General features: G+C 41.0%; 1 protein-coding gene across 1 annotated transcript in view; it reads right to left on the bottom strand.

Annotated features, from left to right (window-relative positions):
- Window positions 1-888: 888 nt before the first annotated feature.
- Window positions 889-22,698, bottom strand: part of UBL3 (ubiquitin like 3) — a 48,127-nt gene continuing 26,317 nt past the window's right edge. Inside the window, exons 3-6 of the mRNA XM_080940546.1 lie at window positions 7,764-7,872; window positions 5,441-5,527; window positions 2,741-2,818; window positions 889-2,481 (exon numbers count right to left, since the gene is read on the bottom strand). Of these exons, the coding sequence (XP_080796672.1) occupies window positions 2,429-2,481; window positions 2,741-2,818; window positions 5,441-5,527; window positions 7,764-7,872 (327 nt within the window). The 3' untranslated portion in view covers window positions 889-2,428. The remainder of the gene's footprint in view (window positions 2,482-2,740; window positions 2,819-5,440; window positions 5,528-7,763; window positions 7,873-22,698) is intronic.

Raw genomic sequence — 22,698 nt, forward strand, 5'->3', positions numbered from 1 at the left:
AAAGATAAAGAATAGGAAAAGTACCCCAAAATACAAATAGAAGTTGTTCAAGAGAAAAGGTCTATTTTTTGACAAGTGAGAAAGTTTTAATTTTTCTCCTCATTGAACACTGCTTACTATGCGCTGGCTAACAGAATCAGATGCAGCATTGGTCAAGATGATGTCAGGACAGAGACCTGCTTAGCTATGAGAAACCCTCTGCATGAATGAGCGCATCGGATACAACTTATCTTGGAGAGAGAGCCAATGACTCTTACCAAGGCAGCATGCTCAGGTCTAACCAGAGGACCCCCATTGTGCAGAGCAGCCATTCTGGGCAGACCTCTGATCTCAGCCTTGACTGTGGTCAATCCCACTTTAGCCATCAGAAATCTACAGGGTTTTTTGTTTTGTTTTGTTTTGTTTTTAAAGGAAGAGTCCAGCATTTTCATGAATACACTAGTAAAGTTTTTATGTTTTCAGTATAGCAGGTGGCTCCAAACTAAAGTGTCAGGAAAGGGAGAAGGAAACACAAATAAAATGCACAAGAGCCAACTGAGAGTATCGACTGTTCAAAGTGCAGTCACAATGGACTCAAAGTCTTTAGCTTTGGGAAGACAAAGAATATCAGGAATCTAAGTGTTAAAAACAGTTAACCAGTGGTTTGATTTCCCAAAGAAAAGAAAAGCTACCTGACCCATTAACATCTTCTGCATGTAACACTTTAGGGATAACAGAAACATAACTCCAACCACTGGGCCTCATACGCTAGCCAGCTAACTGGGAGACACTGGGGCACTCAGAGTGGTAAGTGAATAAATTTTAAAAGCCTCAGAAGAGTAGAAAATTAACTGCAAAATAGATGAGACAGTGCTTAAACAATCACTGACCTTCAAATCACCAACAAAGTGCACTACAATTTTTTTTATTTAGTTTACAGAAGAAATCTATTACGTACAGGCTGCAGAAAGAAAAGGTTTAGTGCTATTTACATTCATTTTAAAACTCTGCTCTATACAAATTTAATTCTGATCAGTATGAACAATATTTTCGTAGATCTACTGCATATAAAGCCTTTTCATCAAAGCATTAACAATGAATAAGGAACCTGATTGCATTTAAACAACAATGACCATAGAGACCGTTTACGTTTAATGCTGCCGAGGGCCAAGAACCCTCATTAAATACAGAACACGACACAGTCTGCAACTTCATCTTTTAAAAGGCTGCATAAAGTTATTGATATGGAATACTGGTCTATATGCTACACGCCAATCTATATTTGCGTTCTACAGTTAGATATTTTATTATGTCTTTTTATTAAATATAATCTACACATATTTGTAATTTCATCCAGGAAGATTTCTTCCCAGTGAAAAAAATATAAAATCTTTTTTTTACAGGTTTAGGTGAAATTAGCTCATGCTTTAGTGCTGTGCAAATTGTTTATTTATAGCATATCAATCTTTAAATTATTGGTAAAAATAAGAGTGGCGCTATTGATCATGTATGCCTTAAAACTCAGCTTGTGATTTTAATATAATTGCAAGCACTGATCCCGAATGCAAACTACATAAAGTAACAAAATTAGCATCTGGAGACTTTAAAAGGATCCCTCTGCTCTAGTAAGCACACTCGGCACGGGCACGGGTTCAGATGAGTGGAGGTGGTGCGAGCTCTCAATCTTCTGATATTTAAATACACAACAGATCTGCTGCTCAGGCTTCCCACCAGCTCTGCACAGGGACAGCACAGAGACTGCCCCCTCCACTTTAAGGCTAGGGACACACTGCCACCCCTCTGTGCTGTCTGGATGAGCCCCCTGTGGAGAGGACTTGGTGGGCAGGCAGCAGGGGCATCCTCTACAGAGCAGTGAGCAGCAGGCATGGCTTCTCATTTGCTGCAGTAACAACAGTCATGCCCAGTTTGATATCTGGCAAGGACAGCCACTGTGGCTGACTTTGGTAGAATTCACCCAGCATGTTAGATTCCTTCCCATTTCCCCTGTCCGACTGTCCTTAACTCCATTGATGATGGGTGTCCTCCAGGATGGACTACACACAGGAGAACTTCTGGGTGCCACAGACACGTGCAGATTATGCTGATGAGAAAAGTAATTTTTTTAGTGCAAATTGTACTTGCAGCACCCGCCTTGTGACTTCTGCAGAGGAGTCCTTGTGGCAGCAAGGCGGTCACTGCAGAGAGAGACTTGCTACTTCCCCTGGAGACCACTGTGCATTTCAGATTGCTCAACACAGACAAGAGATACAAGGAATAAGGACCAGACTGAAAGTGTTCTTGGTTCTTTTGCTTTGTGAGAAGAGATGACAGAGTTCATGAGTGATTCAGTCCCATGGATGTGCAGGTGACTGTCCTACAGGTGTTGGAAGCTGCTGAATCTCCTCTGTCCCCGCAGTGTCAACAGACTGCCACACCTGTGCTGGCAACATTACAGGATCACACAGCAATTGCTCTCACCAGTTTTCTCCCGGTTTCTTTGACCTGGGGAAACAGGGCCAGCCTGGGTTAGCAAGCTGTATCTCTGCAAAAGTCAGAGGCACAGTCAAATAGCCTACATTTTGCTCAGAGCTTGTTATAAGGGATCATTTAATCTTTGACATTTTTTAAACACAGTCTGATTACTTATTCTACAGGCTCAGTTCATAAACTATGAAATTCCCTGTTCATCCAAATATCTAAGTGCAAGAGGCATAAATGCCGATCTTGATGGCTTAAATGGGGTGCCCTCCAGAGTGCTTACCTTGTGAATTGGGCTCTGGCAGGGTCTCTCTGGCCACCAAATGCATCACTGTTGTTTTGCCAAAAGGAAGTTTTAATGCTATGTAAAAGAGAAGAGAGACAATCTGGTCACATACACAACATTCTGTAAAATCACTAGCCAAGGTTGAAAGGCATCTGAATGAGTTCCGACTGTGGCTCCTCTACAAGACATTCCCTCACTAGAGGGAAGGGTCCAGCTCCAAGTGACTCTCCAGCTATGCCATTGGCTAGACGAGTAAATCTGTCTTATCTGAGAGAAAGCAGTGTTACCTCTGCAATGACTGCACTGGCCTTGCACCCGCCCCACAGCCCAGCTTTTCAGGCCATGTTCTATGCCACCTACAGACTGCCAGTTGTCAGTGTCCTCATCACTAATGCACAGGTATACTGCGTGCCGGGCAGCACCAGACACTACCATCCAGCAGGCAAGGCTGGCACGTCTCATCTGCACCCAACTCTGTAACAACCAACAGGCATGGTGGCTACCAGAAGGTGGAGGAGAAGCCAGAGACTGGGACTACTTCTTTCACAGAAGACATTTCTACACATTGGGCAACATCCAGAGGAAAGGATTTCAAATTTGTGTGTACACATAACAACTACCTGGGTTTGAGCTCAGAAGTCACCCAGGTGGGAGAAAGGCTGTGAAGAACCCTGCATTTTAGATGAGCTGGCCTGGTAGCTCAGAGGCGAAGTGTTTGCACAGCATGCTGCAGGCCTCTAGGTACACTTCTTCTAGCCATGCAAAAGGAAATCTGTGATCTGAGAGTGAGAGTGTGTGCCCCAGGCAATGCCACACACTCTGAACTGCACTTGGAGTGTTCCCTGGACCTCTCCTTTAGCAGATAAAAATTCTATAAAATTAACAAGGTTACATCTCAAAAAAGGGGACCTAGGATTGTCCAAAGAAACCTGATGACAAAAATTTTAAAACTGAAACTGACTGAGTTTCAATAATGACAGGTGGAGTAAACAGGCCTGTAGTCCTGACTACTCAGGAGGCTGAGGCAGGAGAGTTGTTGGAATTCAATGGTGCTAGGCCAAGTGGCACAACACATGGTGAGACTAGTCTTAAAGTGGCTGGAGAGAGAAGCAAAGGATGAATAGACCCAGGCTTCCCACTGTGTCTGCCCATAGAGGCTAGGCTGGAGCTAACCAAAGTCTGTACCTCTCTCCTCCCCCACTGCTGGAACATGGCCTATAACAAAGACATCATTTGTTCCCACGCTGGGCCATTCTTTTCTGAGCTGCTGAGATGGCTCTGCAGGCAAACTTCAGAAAGAAGCCTGATGTCTTGAACCCCAGGGACACCTGGAGAAGAACTGACTGCAAAGCTGCCCTCTCCTCCATACCTGGGCCTTGTCCCTCATAGTAATAAAATAAAAATATTGAAATATTGTTGTCAAATACTTAAATACTTTCATCCTATTAAAACAACAACAACAACAACAACACAACTGTCTATCTTTATTTATAGCCGCAAGTCCTAAGTCTGTTTGACAGGCTACTAAGCACACAGGTCTTCCATAGCAGCCATGCATACACCAAAGACAGCTGCCATTGCAGTGTGCTGCCTCTGTAACCAGAAAGAAAACCTGCAGCCTAGAAGGCAGACAGCAGAATTCTAGCAGGCAGCCTAACCAAGCACTTAGCAGCACTGAACTGTGCAATGCTAGAACCTGGCCTAACCAAGTACCGGGTAGCATTGGCTGACCAAGGGCCACTGTCCCCTACACCACCTGTCTGAATTATGAGAGCTGGACGTCCTTTAATTTGCTAAAAAAGACTGACGGCCACACAACTGTCCTAAGATGATTCATTTTACTGATTATTCAAAAAAAATTAAAAATCTGTATTTAAACAAAAATGAAACATCTTGATTTTAACAAAAATCCTGTGACCTTTAACCTGACACAGAAACACTGGGGATGGCGGGAACTGCTCAATATACCAGTGTTCAGAGGGAGATGGAGACTCACTCTCATAGTCAAGAGAGGAAATCCAACCAACATTAGCTTGTTTTTTCTCTTTATTAATTTTAGTTCAGGATCTTATTTAAACCATAGTGGTCCTATGATTAGTATACGCACAAAACAGCCAGGGTAACAGTCACCTCTCCTCACATTAACAGAGGGTTGGCGAAGTAGGCAAAACTAAAAAAGGAACAGGAAGCAAACAAGTTCTACCTTTAAGTGGCCATTATTTCTTGTATTTCTAAAAACTACAGCAGTTTCTAGAGCAAAGGTAACACTGAAACAAACAAGCTCCACATGAGTCCAGGCTCTGAAGCAGCCCACTAGTGCCACACTACTGGTCACTAAGTCACAAGGTCTAACCCACAAGTCTTCCCACAGTGGACTCTGTCGTCCCAAGTAAGTCTGGAGCAACCTACAGGGGGATCTGACCACATTCAACCAGCCTGGTTTTTACAAATGAAAACTTGCCCTCATCTGTGTGGTAGATTTTAACATAAAAGTCAAACACCTAGACCATACCTTCCAGTAGCACAGGGAAATTCCATCTGTACCCTGGCTGGCAGAGCTTATGTCCAGAGAGAAGGCACACCCAGAGTTGGGGACCTCAGGGTCTCAAGTCATTTTTTTTTTTTTTTAGAAACGGCAAAGGCGCTGTCATTTAAAATAAGCAGAGGAATAATGCTGGCATAGGGGACATTAATTACCTCCTAGGGTGACGTTTCCGTGTAGAAATCTGCCTTGGTAGATGAGTCGCAGAATGTTTGGGCTGCTGACCTGCTCTTCTTCCCAGTCTGAAAGGAAGGAGAACTGGTTAGGCCCAGGCTGCACACTCTGTAGAGGCCACCAGGAAGGGAGTCACTGCCCAGGCACTGTAACCCTTGTTTCTTCCACCTTCCTCAAGTAGCAATGAAGAGCTGCAAAAGGCTGTTTGCCCCTCAAGAGATCAAAGAGTGCAAGCAGTAGGCTCAAATCAAGTTAAGAAAAACACTGAGCCAGAAGTCTAAGATTTGGTAAAGGGAATCTATCATTTGAAAATCAATTTCTGTTATCAGTAATTAATGGAACATTATAATGTTCCAGTGCTTGCGATGTTCAAATGTGTGCTAAGGGCAGCAATGAGATCTTCAAAGACTTCCTTAGGTGCCTGGGATACACTGCCATGTTGTCTTTCATGGAAGCTGAGATAGATGACTACCAGTTGTAGTATGGGCAGCACAGCAGCTACTGCAGAACACCCATCTGTTTGGACGCAGCATGCTTCTGTTGGCAGTTCCTTGCTGCAACTGAAGCTCTGGGTTTAGTGAGGTTGGAGAACGCCTGCTCACCATTCTCAATCACTCTAGTAGGTTCTGCTCTCAGCAGGAGATAAGGAACAAAGTAGTCCAGAAGACTGAGTGATGGAAAAGAAGGGAGGAAAACCTCTCCTGCAGTCGGCTCTGTTTCCATGAGTGTTCCAAACAATGTATGTGCATGCAACTGACATAGCCCGCCTCAGGAACTCAAGAGTGTTCCCCACACCTGCCCCATGCCTGTCCCCCTCCAGCCTCCTCCTGGGAACTCTGGCTGCACTCCCTTCTAGATAAAGATCAGGTGAGCCGCTCCGCTTCAGCGAACATTACTTTGCACGTGCTGCCTTAAAACCATCATTCACAGAATTTATAGGAAATGTCTGGCCAGGCATTCCTTTGCTATAAACACAAGTGACAAAAACTTTAATCCAGATAGAAAGATGTTAGGATTTAAAGCCCCATAAAAGCACAGTGAAGGCATACATTTTCATTATCTTTCAGGGCCTTGTGAGATCCGTCCTTCCCCTCTTTAGGCCCTGAGGAGACACTTGAAGAACACAGCTTAGGAGGACCCTGTGGTGTCACTGACATGATTTAGCAGACCAGACAGCCAAGGTGTCCACCTTTTGGTACAGGGCACCCAAAGACTTTCTACTAACCCAGAATTTACTATTGTTTTCTTACAAAATCCAATTACTGACTTTGAGTGCATTATATAATATGATTTAGACCTGAAAATTTAATTTAAATACTTTTATATAAAAGGAACCCATTTATGTGCTCTAGTATATGCTAAGTAGATCTGGTAAACTCAGGAAAGAAGGACTTTAAGACCTTTTCCAAAGCAAGTAACACGATCTGATCAACTTCCAGAACAGGAGGTAAGTCCCCTTACCTGGAGCATTTAAAACTGGTACTTCACCCATTTATCACTATTTAGATTATTTTAAGGAACTAAATTTAAAAGTTCAAACTGCTTCTGCTAAACATATTATGTAGACCTGGCATAGCATCACATTCGTATAATCCCAGGTTAAAGCAGGAATTCTAATTTGATTTGCCTGATTTGAGAACAGCCCAAGTACTTTAGCAAGACTTTGTCCAAAAAAAAAAAAAAGCCAGAGATCCAGCTTCATGATGGAGACTTTCTTAACATGTAAATGGCCCTGGGTTCAACTCTCTGCACAAATTAGATGGGTTACAGCAGTGTTACCCAATAGCACATGCCAGGAAAATGCAGTCTGGAAGTTCAAAGGGAAAACTGAGGATTTAAGAATCTCACTAGATAGGGAGGCAGCAGACTAGTGAGGAGTTACTGCATATACTCTCTCCGAGAGCTCACTGTGGTGCAGCAAAAAGCAGAACTCATGGAAACCTCATTGTTCCTGGCCTTTCTTCACAAAATGCATGCAGTATATTCTAATTGCAGGTCAAGTCTGCCTCAAGCTTCACTTCCAACAAGCCGTGCACAGAGGAGCCCACGGGCCAGTTGCCTCTGAGAAGATGAGCTCTTTCCTTCTGGGTTTTGGTTCACTGATGTGGAGGGGATGTGCACTGAGTACACTCTACCTGCACTAAGGCACACACAGCCTCTTCATCCCCTGCTCCCTCGATGCTTTGTAGTGAGAAAGGCAAAATCTATGGCCGTGACCCAGCAGGCATGGCTCTCATGCCCTCAGTGCTTTCTCAGAATGTGTGAAACAAGTCAGGGAGAAAGAATCAAGCAGCCGGCACTCACCCATGGGCCAGTTGTCATACACGTGCTTGGCGATGTCAGAGGCAGAGTCGTTTGGGGAGAAGAGGAACTCTTTTGTCTTTCCACTCACCAAGATGAGGCGCAAATTAATCTGCAAGTAGACATGGACACTGAATAAATCTCAACTTGAAAACAGTCTGACTGTACAGACCCCACTCACACCACACCTTGAGTTGTTGCCAGTGCCATTTGGTGTTTTCAGTTAAAGTTTTAATTGTTATCTAAGTCATCAGATAGAGTAAGAGTTTCATTTTCATACATGTGCCATTACATTATTTTTGTCTTCAGCTTCCTGCTGAAATGTCCCTGCCCAGCCCCCTGCCTTTCCCTGAATCTCCAGCTGGTCTCCTTCCTCTCCAATAGTCCCACCCCTTCTACTTTCATGTCACAGTACTACCTAAATTCCTTCAAAGCAATTTTTGTTTATAATGGGTATTGGTATACACCTTTATTCCCTATTACTTACAATGAGAGTGTGCTGCAGATACGTCTGTGAGTAGAAGAGCATTAAAGTCATTGGCCTGGGGAGATGGCTTGTAGTGTTTGCTGCCAAAGAACCCAGGCTCAGGTTCAGATCCTGGGCTGCTGGCCAGCCAGCCTAACCTAACAGAGTCAGAGCTCAGTGAGAGACTCTCAAATAATAAGAACAGAGAAGGACATTTGACACTGACCTCTGGCATAATTAAGTACTGCGCTGTGAACTCACACTGGCACATGTGTACCATCCCCTTCAACACACAGGGAGACAGAGAGTAAGAGAGAACCAGTCACTATGCTTTTGAGTGCATAGCAATGTTAGCAACTAAACTGCAGATTATGGCTACTATTATAGAATATGCTTTAATTCAAAACTGTGAGACTGTCAGCCCTGTAAGGCCTGTTGCTAAACAGCACAGCAAACAAGAAGAATCCAAATATCTTGTTCTATATCTCCTGAATTTTGTATTGCAAGTCAATATATATTCCAATTAAACATATATTCTGAAAACTTCACCTTAAAAATTTCATATTCCATAATGAACCTTTTTGTTGCTATTATTAAATTCACTGTATCTACTCATTTCCCTATAAGATAGATCTAGGAATGTTTTTCTATATCTTCAGGTCTCTATTTTAAAGACTTTAGTGGGGCTAGAGAGATAGCTCAGTAGTTAAGAACACATAAGTTCTTAAAGAGGACCCAGTTTAAATCCTAGTACCCATGCTGGGTGACTCAAGATCGCCTGTAACTCTACTTCCAGAGATCTGGATGGGTTTTTCTGGACTCAAGGCACTTGTGCATTCATATTCATTCACCGCCCCCCCCCAACCCCACCCCTGCCGTCACCACACACACACTTTCTTATTAAAGACCTTACTACTAAAACCTTGGCTACAGTCCCAAACTTAGCATTAGATAATCTAACCTAGCTTTTTCTGTAGACCTGAGACTGTCACTGTATCAGGCATGAACTGTGACAAGACTCAGGTTACCTTCTTTCCTCTCGATTTACTAATGTGCTCATTTTTAAAAATTAAAGCAACATCCCTCCTGGTTCTACATTCATGTTGAAAATATGCTGAAATTTGTTAAAATACCTTGAAAATGTACGCTCACCAATAAGCCACAATCAATTGGATTCCTATCAGACAGAACAGACTCAGGCTCTGAACCAGAACTTGTACTCTAACTGTACACATAACTAACGGAGGAGAAGGAACACTCTATATTGCAGGTGAAAAGCTTTTAATGTATCCAGTAAAAATTTAGTGCTGCTTTAAAAAATGAGATTACATTAAAAAAAAAAAAAAAAAAAAAAAGCTTACGATAGGAAGAAAGATAGGTCACAGCATTGTAAAGAAGTTCATGCTGAAAATTCTCTTCCCAAACCTAAACCTTTCTTATTGCATTTCACATTGTGGATTCTTAACAAGCCAAATCCAATAACTGCCTCAAAGCATGAAATATTCTGGCTTTAACCATCCGAATAAGGGTCCACCCAACCAGCACTATGTAGAACGGTTTCCTGGAGCAAGCTCAGGCAGCAGTCTACGAGGCGTTGTAAATAAACTGCTAGTTCAATCCCAGCACCCCTCCCTGCAACACTGCAAAGATGTTCCTAAGAAGACATTCCTCTTCAGAACTAGAAAAGTAAACACTGTCACCAGCCACAGACACACACTCTGGTGGGGGTGTTTAAATGAGAGGGGACACATATTGAAAATCTGTGCCTTCCTCTTAATTTTGTTGGGAACTCAAACTGTTCTTTAAATTTCTTTTGAAGAAAGAGCTATACATATGGACATAGAAAAGTAACATTTTAACACCAAGTTATAAGGTATTCCTGGTATCATCCAAAGATTCTTCATTGAGTGTAAATTAAACCTTCTGGGTTAAAAAAAAAAAAAGCCCATTTCTTTTATTTCCTCTTATAATGCACACATGCATACCCTCCTCTACAAATGTAACTAGGTTCCTACTCTAAGTTGTCAGCACTTTGTTTTTTATTTAAAATGTGCACCAGGGTTAACCAATAAGTTGGTAATACATTTTTTTCAGTTAAAAAAAAAAAAACCAGTTGTCTATTATCTGTTCATAACATTAGAAATGTCTGCCCTTTATGTGTGTTGGTATCATCTTAAAAGAATTACCTTTAATATTCATGGATAGACACACATTTTCTGTTTGACAAAGCCCAACTAAACGCTACCTGTCTACATCTTAATCATATCCTTAGTATCTATCCTGCCTCACTCTAGAAAACACCTAAAACTGGAGGAGTCTGTGAGTAGCTCCAGACTATAAAGGTGGTTTTTCAATCTTCTAAATCCTCTGGATGGAGGAGAGTATACGCCAACTCTAAGGCCAGGAGTTTATCACTCTTCCAGTTAAAAGTAGTTAGGACTGATGGAGGCTGCTTCTATAGCAACAAAAATGGTAACGCAAATGTATGCACGGAGTTGAAAAAGTGGCTGGCTGGCTAAAGCACATGCTGTGCCTAGCACATGGTGGATGTCTACCAGTTGGCTAGCCAATATCTGAGCTCTGATTTTAAGAATCCTCATGGAGATGAAAAGGTCATAGGCAAGGTGTGAAGCCATGGCCCAGAATTACTGATACCACACTGACCTGTGCAGCAGGTAGCAGAGCAGAAAATGATGACTTCTGGGTAATGCTATGGACGTGTGGGTAGTCATCAGAGTTCCCAATGTGCCATGGTTAGTTACTATATGCTGTCACTGAGTGGATATTCTGCAAAGTAAAGCCACTTCTACAGCGACCATGCACACATTTGGCCTAGCTTTCAAATGAATATTGAGCCTCATATGCAATCAAATAGTTTGGGGTTGTTCACTGCAATGGAAGAAAATACTGAATTCTAATCACTCAGACAAGCACCTAGCCACACAGGCTAGCCAGTAGTTAATCGTTCCTGTATTGCAGTAAGAATCTACTCAGAAACAAACAACCCACATGTGAGGTAACAGGGTCCTCCACACTGCAATGAGGTAAAGACTCTTTCCCAAAGCTTAAGCATGATAGATACCCTTTGTGCACTTGTGGAAGAAGACTTGGTATGAACGGAGCAGAATGTACCAGAATTCCGAGGAGGTGGCAGATGAACTACATGCTGAGGCAAGCCAAAGCAAGGCAAGATGACTGTGACCACTGGTTTATGGCTCACAGAACTAAATACATATCTATGTAGGACCCCGTGACATAAGCAGGTCTGGACAACATGATCATCCCAACATCTAATTCCAGTTGTGATGCTGTTGTTCTGTAAGATGCAGACATTAGGGAAACCTGCAATTTCTGTAATTTCTTATATGTGCATATGAATTTTAAACTATTTTGAAATAAAAAGGTTATCAGCTACGCATGGTGGTGGGGCCTATAGTTAGTTCTACCTACCTTTGGAAGCATGAGGCAGGAGCATGGAGGCTAGCCTGGGTGACGTGGGAAATACACTGTCTCAAAAAAACCCATCAAACAATAATTAACGCAAGTGCCCAGCTTTTTAAAAATGTACAGGGGCTTTAACATGGTTCTATTTTGACTGCTTTTTCCTTATTTCCATTTGAAGATGACAGTATTTTTTAAAATATATATTACATTTAAATAACTACTGAATTTAGAAAAAGAGATACAAGCCTATACCAGTACTTTATATTAGGACAATATAGGAAATGGAAAATAAAAATGTGGCTTTTTTTTTAATAATAAAAATAAGGTTAATAAATAAGGCTAATAAATGGCAGGTTTTAAATTTTGTCAATAGTACTATAAAAGAAACAAAGAATAAGAATATAAGATTGATTTAAAATAGAAGCTATTCACTTTTATAGTACTAATATATGAGAACCAGGAATTTAACAAACTTATTTATTTACCCATTTTCACTCAAATATCTGAAACACACTACACACTGTGTCTACATTATGAGAAACTTAGTATGAAAGTAGAATTTTATAATCTTCATTTAAAAACTTATTATTTTATTCTATTTTTAACTAGATGCACTTGAATGTCTGCAGGTAAGTATACATCAGTGCTGGGGCCCATGGAGTCCAGCGACATCAGGTATCCTGGAGCTGGAGTTATAGGTAGCTATGACTCACATGATTGTGTGTGCTAGGTAGGGACCCAACTCAAGTCCCTACATATGGTACAAGTGCTTAAATACTGGGGTCACTTCTCCAGTCCTTGATGTCTTGGAGACATGAAACATGTAAAACAAGAGACCGTGTGAAGGAGGGCTGTTTAGGATATAAAATTAGAAATACTCAAAAAAAATCTGCTGAATGAGTTTAATAAAAGCCAAAGAGCACAGTACAGAGAATGGAGAGTAAAGGCCCACAGTGTGCACCTTACTGAGACAGCCTGCACGTGGCACTGTTTAATCACTCTACCTTGCCCACTGCCAAAGTGGAGAGAGACCATAGCCCCACTACACATTCGTGGGAGTGGGCTGGAGGACTGCCTCCCAGAGCTTGGTCCCTGTGGCCCTGCCTTTTATTTTCCAGAATCATTCTGTCTGTTCAAAGCACAGACATCTGCACTCAGTTCCTTGAAACCACCAAGGTCTGTTCCATTTTGCTTATAAGCCATTACTTTACCCGGAATACTTGGCATTCCCCACCCCATGCATGTACCTAAATCTCAGAGCACAGCTCTGCCTGCCTCCACTGGCTATGACCAAACTGCACCTCTACGCTTGACAGGGGAGGGCATAACCCAGCCTCTAAGCTTAATCACTGCAGATGAAATATCAAAACTACACTGTGGAAGAGAGCTGGAAGAGAATCTCAAGTTAGAACTGAAGAAGTCAAGAAAGTGTTTATGCTCCCCACTGAAAAGGAACAGTAAAAAGGTGTGAAGTTTATTTACTTACAGCACCCATGAAAATGTTTATCCCACACTCACCTTCAGTGAACTAAAGACCCGCAGGCCAACACCTGCTGAGTGGAAGACTCTACATTCTGTTAGCACCTTACGTGATACAGATTCTAATCATACATGCGTTTCAAACCTTGTACGTGGGAAACTCCTTCATTCTAGAAACACCTGTGTACTCCTAAGTGGAGATAAAAGATCAGAAAGGCCTCTAATAAATTCCTCTAGCCCAGTGGTTTTCAATCTGTGGGTTATAACCCCTTTGCAGAATCAGATATCCTCACACCAAATATTTACATTACAATTCATAACAGTAGCAAAGTCACTGTTGTGAAGTAGTAATGAAATCACTTCACGGTTGGCAATCACCTCAGCATGAAGAACTATAATCAAGGGTTGCAGCATTAGGAAGGTTGAGAATCACTGTCCTAGAAGGTTTTACATTTCCCCATTTACTTGGAATGTGTATTTCCAGAATCCCAATCCCAATACAAACAAGAAGCTATGAAGCTGTGAAGATGAACAGATGGTAGCAAAGGCTAGCTTATTTGCTTTTACATATAGATTTATTTTCTATCACCAGAATGAAGAAAACAGGGTTTTTATAAGTACTGTTTAGAATCAATATACGCAGTACAAAATATATAAACTTTCTAATACATCACATAGTAAGTGTTAATTAGTAAACATAAATTACTGATGTAATACCATAACCAGCCTAGCAAGTCACTAAACATTACTACAGAATCCTTTCTATTTAAGTACTTTACAATGCATTTTATTTTGAAATAAGTTTGGGGAGCTTTGGTAAAATCAAAATTCTATGAGAAGACTGATACTGCATATGCTGGGGGCGAGGGGTTGGTGGTCAGAGGACAACTTTTCAGGTGCCATCTGCCTCCTTTCTTAGGTGGAGTCTCATTGGCCTGATGCAGGTGTGTGCCAACAGCCCAACTTTTCCACTTATGTCTCCTCTGACAAGTATTTCACTATCTTTTCCTATCTGCTATGTTTGGAAATTCTTGAAAATTACTATAAAATGTAAAATTTAAAGTTTCAAATATTATAAACTTATACAATGTGTCTCTGAAATCAAGTTTTGCTTCTATACTGCATTAGGCCTGACTCTAGGATACTCATTTAAAATCTGCTCACAGGATACTGACTAGCTGCTTCAGATGGATTTACTATGCAAGGCTCTTACATACTGCCAACCGAGGAACAGATGTCACTGACACTAATGTACCTGCCCTGAGAAGGACACCGGCTTTTCATCTAAGAAAGTTTGTGTTCTAAAGAGACTCTTACATCTTACATCCCAGCCTCACTAGAAGAAGGGCTGTTCATCCAGAACCGTCTCTGACAAGCAGGCACTATAGGTCCTAAGCAAACGTAGGAGAAAGGAGTCAGCAAGAGCACAGTAGTAGAGGCCCCTGGCGAAGAAAGAGGTTTTCTCCAGTCTACACTCTACACTCTCATGCATTTCACTTCAGGAAGGTGACACCTCTCTTTCTGCTTCCCACCTCCTATTAGAAACAAAAGCATCCCCCCTTTTTTTTTTTTTTTTTTCTTTTTGGCATAAGTCAGCCTGAAATCCCAGGAAAGGAAAGCAAAGGCTTCAACCAGCACTGAGGTTTTCTTTATTCATTCCCCAAATGGTTCCAGCAGGCTGTATTCCAACACCTTTACACCGTGCAGCTCCAGTTGCCTAGGTACTCAGGTAAATCCAGGAATGACACCTGATAGAGCTTTGAGTTTGTCTTGGCCTTGTACCTTTACTATGATCTTCTGCACTACTCCCTTTGAGGTGTTTGCCCTTTTTGTGAATGTCCCTTCCTACTTACACCATCGCCAAGTTCTCGGTACTACATCAAATCCCAGGCCTTTCACTACCCCCTCCATTATTTAGCATGAACTTTCAGATCTGAAAGGAGCCTCAGAATTTCTCAAGCTCAGACAAGAAGGGACAGACAACAGCAAAACACAACACTGACACCAGGTTCCTCTCCTAGACCAGGGCTTGCTCTTTTTCAACTAAGGCAACGAACGTCCCTTCTTCACCACTCCCCTAGAGCTCTCTAAATACCTTACCCGTCTCTTCAGTTCCAGCAGAAGGACTTGCTTTTTTCTCTCTCAGGATAGAAAGAAACCAAGTTCTGACACAAATACTCTTTAATCTGTGATATACAAACTAAAAACTAGTCCTGCTCTTCCCTGAACCATGGAATTTCAAAGGAATAGAGTCTAAGATAGAAAAAAAGTATTCCCTATGAAAAGTTTATAAATGTGCTTCCTTAAAAAATCATTAACACTGTATTTAATACCAATAAATGACTAAACTGTTAATTTCTGTCTTATGTGTGTTTTATTACAATTTAAAAATTAATTATAAAACTCTAAGCAAGTTTCTGTACTGCCTCTCAGAATCTTTCAGGCAGGAGGTCCTTAGGGCACTGAAGACTGATACTTACAAGGATACATGAAGGTTCATTAAAGCACTAGGCTGGATGGGAAAGAAAGGAAGGAAAGAAGTAAGGGAGGGAGGGAGGAAACCCACAAAAACAATCAGAACTCCACAGTACCTTGGCCTTGCACTCAATCACTTCAGTAGGCAGTGGGGCACAAATAGGTCATTAAAATGGAAATTTACTGTTTTCAGATTTGTTGACTATGACATCAATATGAAAACAATTTTTGATTTTTTTACATAAGTACCTTTAAAACATACTCAAATAAGCAGATCATGGCAGCCACTGTACTCCCAGAAGACTGAAGAAGTCAGAGCGGGGAGCCACACTGGCTTTAGAGTAAAACCTTTCTAAAACCACTGAGTTAAAATATCACTGTATTTACAACTTAGACCTATTATTAGAAGATGTCATGCAAGTTTCATATAATCATTATTCAATATATGTGTCCTACGTATATTATTTTATTGTACATAAAAATCTTTATTTCTAAATTATACGCCCCGCCCCTTTACTTCATAGCAATCCTACATTATTAATAGTGGCAAGGACTTCCACAGTGATCTAGACCTGCCCTCTGGGAACCTCTAGTTCTCCTTTTCTTTGGTGAAGGCACAGGTTAAAAACAAAAATACCTTCTTTCTTAACAGTTGCTCTGGCATCAAGTCTGAATCGTTTTCTCATATTTTCCTAACAGTGCACAGGAAGATAAGTCACCTATTTGAAACAGTCACCCATGATATAACAATTAGTCCGAAGACTATCATGTGTGATGGCAGTCCTCCCACCCCCCATTACAATGGAGCTGAAAGTCCCATCACTCATGCAATGCCACCAGAAAGTCAGAGCATAGGCAGCAATTCCTCATGACTTGGTGACACCAACATAAACAAGTCACTGTGCTGTCAGTCACACACAAGTGCAGCATATACAATTATGTACAGCGTATAATGCTTGATAATGACCTCCAACTACTATGTACTGGCGGTGTGTTTGGTAAGCAGTAACTTTTATCATTATTTCAGTCTACTGCTTCTAAAAAGAACACTCTGCAGTGTGACTATGGCAAGTGGGAGAGCACTTGCCTGTTGAGTGGGCCCTGGACTTAGTCCCAACATTCATACACACGGTGTCCCTACTCGGAGTAGCATCTGCCTTAAATACCTAAAATATCTCAATTTAGACAGTAAGTTAATAAGATGATCCTACATAACACTAGTTACTATATATAACAAGACATGATTTGCCTATGTTTGCTTTCCAATCCATTGATGATCCATGAGGGGTCATTTCATAGCTGTATTTAGTCAAGAAACAACATAGTCAAAGGCCCCTCATCGTCAAATCTTTCTCTAGTCATGCAAAATTATATGTGATCATTACACTTAGTGCCCAGAAATTAGTTTTTAAGATTGTATACTGGTTAGTTTTATATCACCATGATACAAGCTAGTTTGTAGAGGAGGGACCTTTAATCCAAAAAGAATGTCTCCAAAGATCAGGCTGTAGGCAAGGCATTTTCTTTCTTTGAATATTTACTTATTTTATGAATGTAAATGTTCTTGTCTTCACTTACACCAGAAGAGGGAATCAGATCCCATTATAGATGGTTGTGAGCTACCATGTGGTCACTGGGAATTGAACTCAGGACCTCTGAAAAAAGTCTTAACTCTTAACTGCTGAACTATCTCTCCAGACCTGCAAGGCATTTTATTAATTAGTGATGTATGGGGGAGGATCTAGCACATTATGGGTGGGGCCAACCTGGGCTGGCAGCCTTGGGTTTCATAAGAAAACAGGCTGAAGAAGCCATGAGGAGCAAGCCAGTAAACTACACCTATCCATGACCTCTGCATCAGCTCCTGGCTCCAGGTTCCTGCTCTGATGTGGAAGCATTAGCCCAATAAACCCTTTCCTCTTCAACTTGTTTATGGTTATGGTGCTTTATCACAGCAATAGTAATCCCGACTAAGGCAATTTCCAAACAAATTTTCAGAGCACAGTGGTGAATTTTTAAACCTTCGGTAATATACAGAATAGACTGGGCTGAAGAACCAACAGTGGACAGAATCTGAGAGAGACTAGGTAACAGGAGAGGAGAAAGGTAGAGCAGGCTAAGTGATGGCTCCAAGCTTTGGTGCTGATATAAGAGGAAGCCACGAGAATTTCACAGAAATGAGGATCAGAAAAGGGATAGTATCTAGAAAAGCGCAAGTTTATCTTTTTAGCACACCAGTTTTTAAAAACCAGTCTTAAAAACTTATTTCTGGCAGCATCAAATATAATTATCACATATACCATGGTTTTGGAGATGAGGTGCCTTTGACTATATTATTTTGTGACTAAGTCTTACTATTAGATCAAAATAGGGGAAATTATACATTTGAAAATAAACCATATAGTCACTGCCTTCAAAAGGGCATTTTGTTTCTTAAGACAGGGTTTCTCTGTGTAGCTCTGGCTGTCCTAGACCTCAAGATACCCACTAACTCTACTTCCTGAGTGTTAGAATTAAAGGTGTGCACCACCACCTTCTTACTGGAAGGACAAATCAGTATCAGACCAGGGTATGTCATATTAGAGCCAGGATTCCTGCAACAGTTCAGTGACATATGTACTAGAAAGCAGTCTACTAGAAATCACCAAGAAACAATGTTTTCTACTTTTACTGTTAAAGCATAAGCAGGTAAAAACAAACTTACTATTCCACACATTCTGACACATACCACAGTGATAATAATAGAAGACAGTTTCTCTGAGAAGTTAAGGTTTAAAAATCATTCTTTACAATATGCCTGTCAACTCATTACTCCAGAGTGCTAGCAAGCACTTCTGTTCATGAAGAAGTGGTTCTGTCTGGCTATGAAGAAAGCGATTGTTCCATGTTGCCTGCACTCTGCAGGCTTATTCAGCTTGCATAGACAATTTGCATCAATCTGTGACTAGTGATACTGTCACTTAGTGGTGCCCCAGATAGCTATGATCTCATGGGCTCTTAATATTGAAGTTCTCATTTATCAATTAACATCTCTGGCACACTCATGAATTCTGAATACAATGGCATTTTATTTATTATCATTAATTAAACTTTAAAATCCAAATATACTCAGGGTTGGTATAACAAATTATTCAGCAGGAGGGCTTATAAAGACATAAACAAGGACAGAAATAATTGAGTAATGGACGCATCAATGTCACTATGTAATATTAAATACAATCTTTGGGAAAATATAGCACAAAACTGTGCATCTGCGAGCTTCCTGAGCTAACAGTGCTCCCCAGCGTGAACACTGGTGTAGTGAGCAGAGGTGGCTGCTTCAGACTGTCAATTTAAAGATCTCTGATTCATAAGCTATACTTGCTACAGACAAATCCACCCCATTAAAAACATTCATCCTAAGGCAAAGCTGAATGGAGGCAGCAGATGGTTTCCGAGGTTAGTCTAGAGAACACAGAGTCCATTAGACTCTGTCAAAGTCGGATTTTCTATAACGAAGGCTAAAGTGAATGATGAAGATGGTTCTCCAAGTGAAAAGGAACAGTTTCTGCCTAGAGACCTTAGGGGTTGAGGGGTGGGGGATGCTGTGTCAATCAATCACTTGCTGACTGACTCCTTAAGTTGCAGACATGGAGGCCAGAACTTCAAGCTTAACCACTCATGAAAGAGGACTGTGGGGCAGTAGTTTGGCCTCTGACTAAACAGGAACAAACAACAGCCCAGGTGGAAATCTGTCCCCAACCCCCACCCTGATTCAGGAAGTACAAAATATGCATACACTATTAGGTCAGAGTGAGCCTCAAACTAGGGATGCCACTCCTCCTGCCTTGGCTTCAGAGTAATCCAATCTTTCTGAGTGTGCCATAACACATGTGGATCATACTGGTATCTTCAAATCTCACCTCTACACGAATAACTTGTCTCAAGCTGCTCCAAGGTCTCTAGCAAGCATGCCATATCAGTACCTAGGACCACCTCAGTATATTTTGTGAATGATGCCAAGTAGGAAAGGTATTTGTTTATAAAAAGAAATAGTTTTAACATTTTTATTTCAAAGGAAATTGGTTATTACCTAGCTCTTATGACATCCAAACAAAGATCAAAGAAGAGAAGAGAAGAATGAAAAGGTGCTGCAAAATGGAGGTGTGTGGTAGAACTGGCCCAGGAGAGTAACAGGAGAAATGGAGCTAATTAGCTAGTCACGAACAGGATCAACTGTGGACCAAAACAATCAGAAAGAAATTATATCTATATTAAACATTCATTTTTCCTAGTTATTTCTTCCTAAGCAATAGAGTGTGGCAGTTACTTACACAACACTTTGCTTTGGCTATTACATGTATCTACAGGTGATCCCAGTGCATGGAGAATGTGCTAGGTTACAAGTACCACACATTTCATAGAATTCATCAGGTTTTTCAGTGTCCTGAGAACTTCCCCACTACACAGTGAAGAACAGCTGTAGTTAGACTTTGAACTGCAAGTATAAACTAAGATTCTATTACCTTTCAGATATTTTGATGATCTGACCAAATCTTCCCAATCACCTGATGATTCTTTCCAATGTAATAAACTAAATATATGAGCATGGCAGATCTTAAATTCTAGTAAATGCAGCACCGAAAACAACTGAAGAGATCAACAGTTAGTTGTACTGGCTAGTTTTCTGTCACCTTGACACAACCTCGAGTGTGGGGGGGGAGCCTTAATTGAGAAAATGCTCCTTTAAGATCAGGTTGTAGTTATAGGATATTTTCTTAATTAGTTATCAATGGGAAATACCACCAGAATGGCTACAATCACAAAGATGGGCAAATAAGAGTCTCATATGTGTGGCTAAACGCCATGGGGTGGCCACTCTGCAAACACCTGCCCAGCATCCTGCTTTAGGTGATTTAGCACCTCCAATCTCTGTGCTGTCCACTCTCCTGACTGTGATAACTAAGCAGAGATTACACAGACTTTTACTTGTTCAGGATTTCTTATCTAACAATTCAGGGTAAAATGACACTACAGGTTAGATTTCTTGAAATATCAAATTAAAAACAATTAATGGGGGAGGGAGATGGTGCACAGGTTTAAGAGTATATGTTGTAACTGCAGGTGACAGTGTGACAAGGTTCTACCTTGTCTGTAACTCTTCTACTTGGAACAATGCTGGAAACTTCCTATAAAGAAAACAACTTAAAACTGGTGGTAAGTGACTGATAATTTTCCAGAGATTGAAAGATATTTTTCTGGAAAGAATATAATCCTGTCATAATTTAGGGATTTTTTTCCCTATGGAATACTTAGATTACTAGTGTCTCCAGGATCTAGAAGGCCTGTTGGGATAAAGACGGGTTCCTGCCTGCTCAAAACCAGCTGTGGTCATACAACTGTTATGCCAATGACAAGCTCCCTAAGAAAGCCAGGATCCTCAACACCTGCTGTGAACCTGAACCTCTTCCCTGATACAGACAAGACCCTAATTACCAGCTCCTAGGGACCTGTCAGAATAAAGCCTAGTTTTTTTGTTTGTTTGTTTGTTTGTTTGTTTTAACCTCCTACAGGGGACTGTTCTGATTTTAACTAGTATCCTCCAAATTTCATATTCTAGATTTAGAGGAACTACAGAAAGACATTAGAGAAAACCCTCATGTGAGGGAACGTGATGCACAGTAGAAAGAGAACACAGCTTGGTGTCTTCAGTGACATACCAATTGCAATTTTCTTACAATTAGTAAAAGTATTTGCTGATGACACACCTTATCAAATAAGCTGTAAAGAAAAAAACTTTAAATGTACTTTTCCTGTTCTTCATATTTTATTTTGTTTTTGCCTCAACACCAAAACTCCATTTCTTCACTCAAAGGGGGAAAAGAAAGAAAATCCTGTGTAAAGTATTCTGTATTCTCTATGCCTGAAAAGAGACATGATGTTCAGTGAGGTAAAGGCATGTGTGGGATTGGAGAAGCCAAGCATTAAAGTACATTGTCTCTGTGCGCCGCTGTCAGTAGGACATGGTTAGCTGAGCCTCCCAATGCACTTTCCACTGGGTAGATGGGTGGAAAAAGAATGATTTTAATGGAAATGGTTTACAACCTCTCTAATGCTGTGATCCTTTAAAAGAGTTCATGTTGTGGTGATCAATCATAAAATTATTTTGTTGCTACTTCATAACTATAATTTTGCTACTGTTATAGATCATAATGTAAATATCTGATATGCAGAATATCTGATATTCAAATCCCGTGAAAAGGGGTAGCAACCCACAGATTGAGAACCACTGTACTAAAGCAAAGCAATGTACTGTCACAGCCTCAACACTGACATTACAGGCTAGCCATGTGCACTTGCAAACACTTCATATATCTACTGTAAAGATTAAAAATAAAATCTTACTGTAAATTCTACATCTTCTAAATGTTGTTGAGTGTAGTTCTGAATGTGAAGAGTGAAAATGGCTGCTCCCTTTATGCCCTCCTATAACAGACCCTCAAGGTTTAGCACATATTTAGGCCTGTAAGTCCCGAGTGCAAATTAAGTTTACATGTACATAACCTCCACAACTACACTGCAAACTCCTGGAGGGAGGGCAGAATCACAATGCCTGAGAAGTTCCCAGTCTTTGCTTTCTTCCACTCTTCTCACCACCATTTTCCACAATATCTGTGGTAGCACAAGCAATAAATATCCTCATGAAAGCTACATAAGAACTGCAGCAGCTGATCCTTCTCCCTAACGTGCGTCAATAAAGCCACCTGGGGCCATTTAGAGAGGAAGGGAAATGCCATGATTACCATGGCAGAGCAGGCCTCCCAGAGTCTCAATGGCTGCGTTCCCATGGTAAACACATAAGGTCCTCTTAAAGATCTACTGGCACCCTACATTTCCAGTTACCAACGTCAGTCCCTTAGACCATTCTCAGTGTGAAGCGTATATGGTTAGAAAATTCACACAAGGTAAAAGCTTCTAGCGGCCTCACTTGCTGCAACATGGCCACTACACAAAGGACATTACTTATCATGAAATAGAGTATCACTTGCAGATTCTTTTAATCTCTTATGGGGTAATACTCTGAATTCAATGGTA

The sequence above is a fragment of the Micromys minutus genome, assembly GCF_963924665.1.
Source record: "Micromys minutus genome assembly, chromosome: 29".
In the NCBI taxonomy this organism is placed as follows: Eukaryota; Metazoa; Chordata; class Mammalia; order Rodentia; family Muridae; genus Micromys; species Micromys minutus.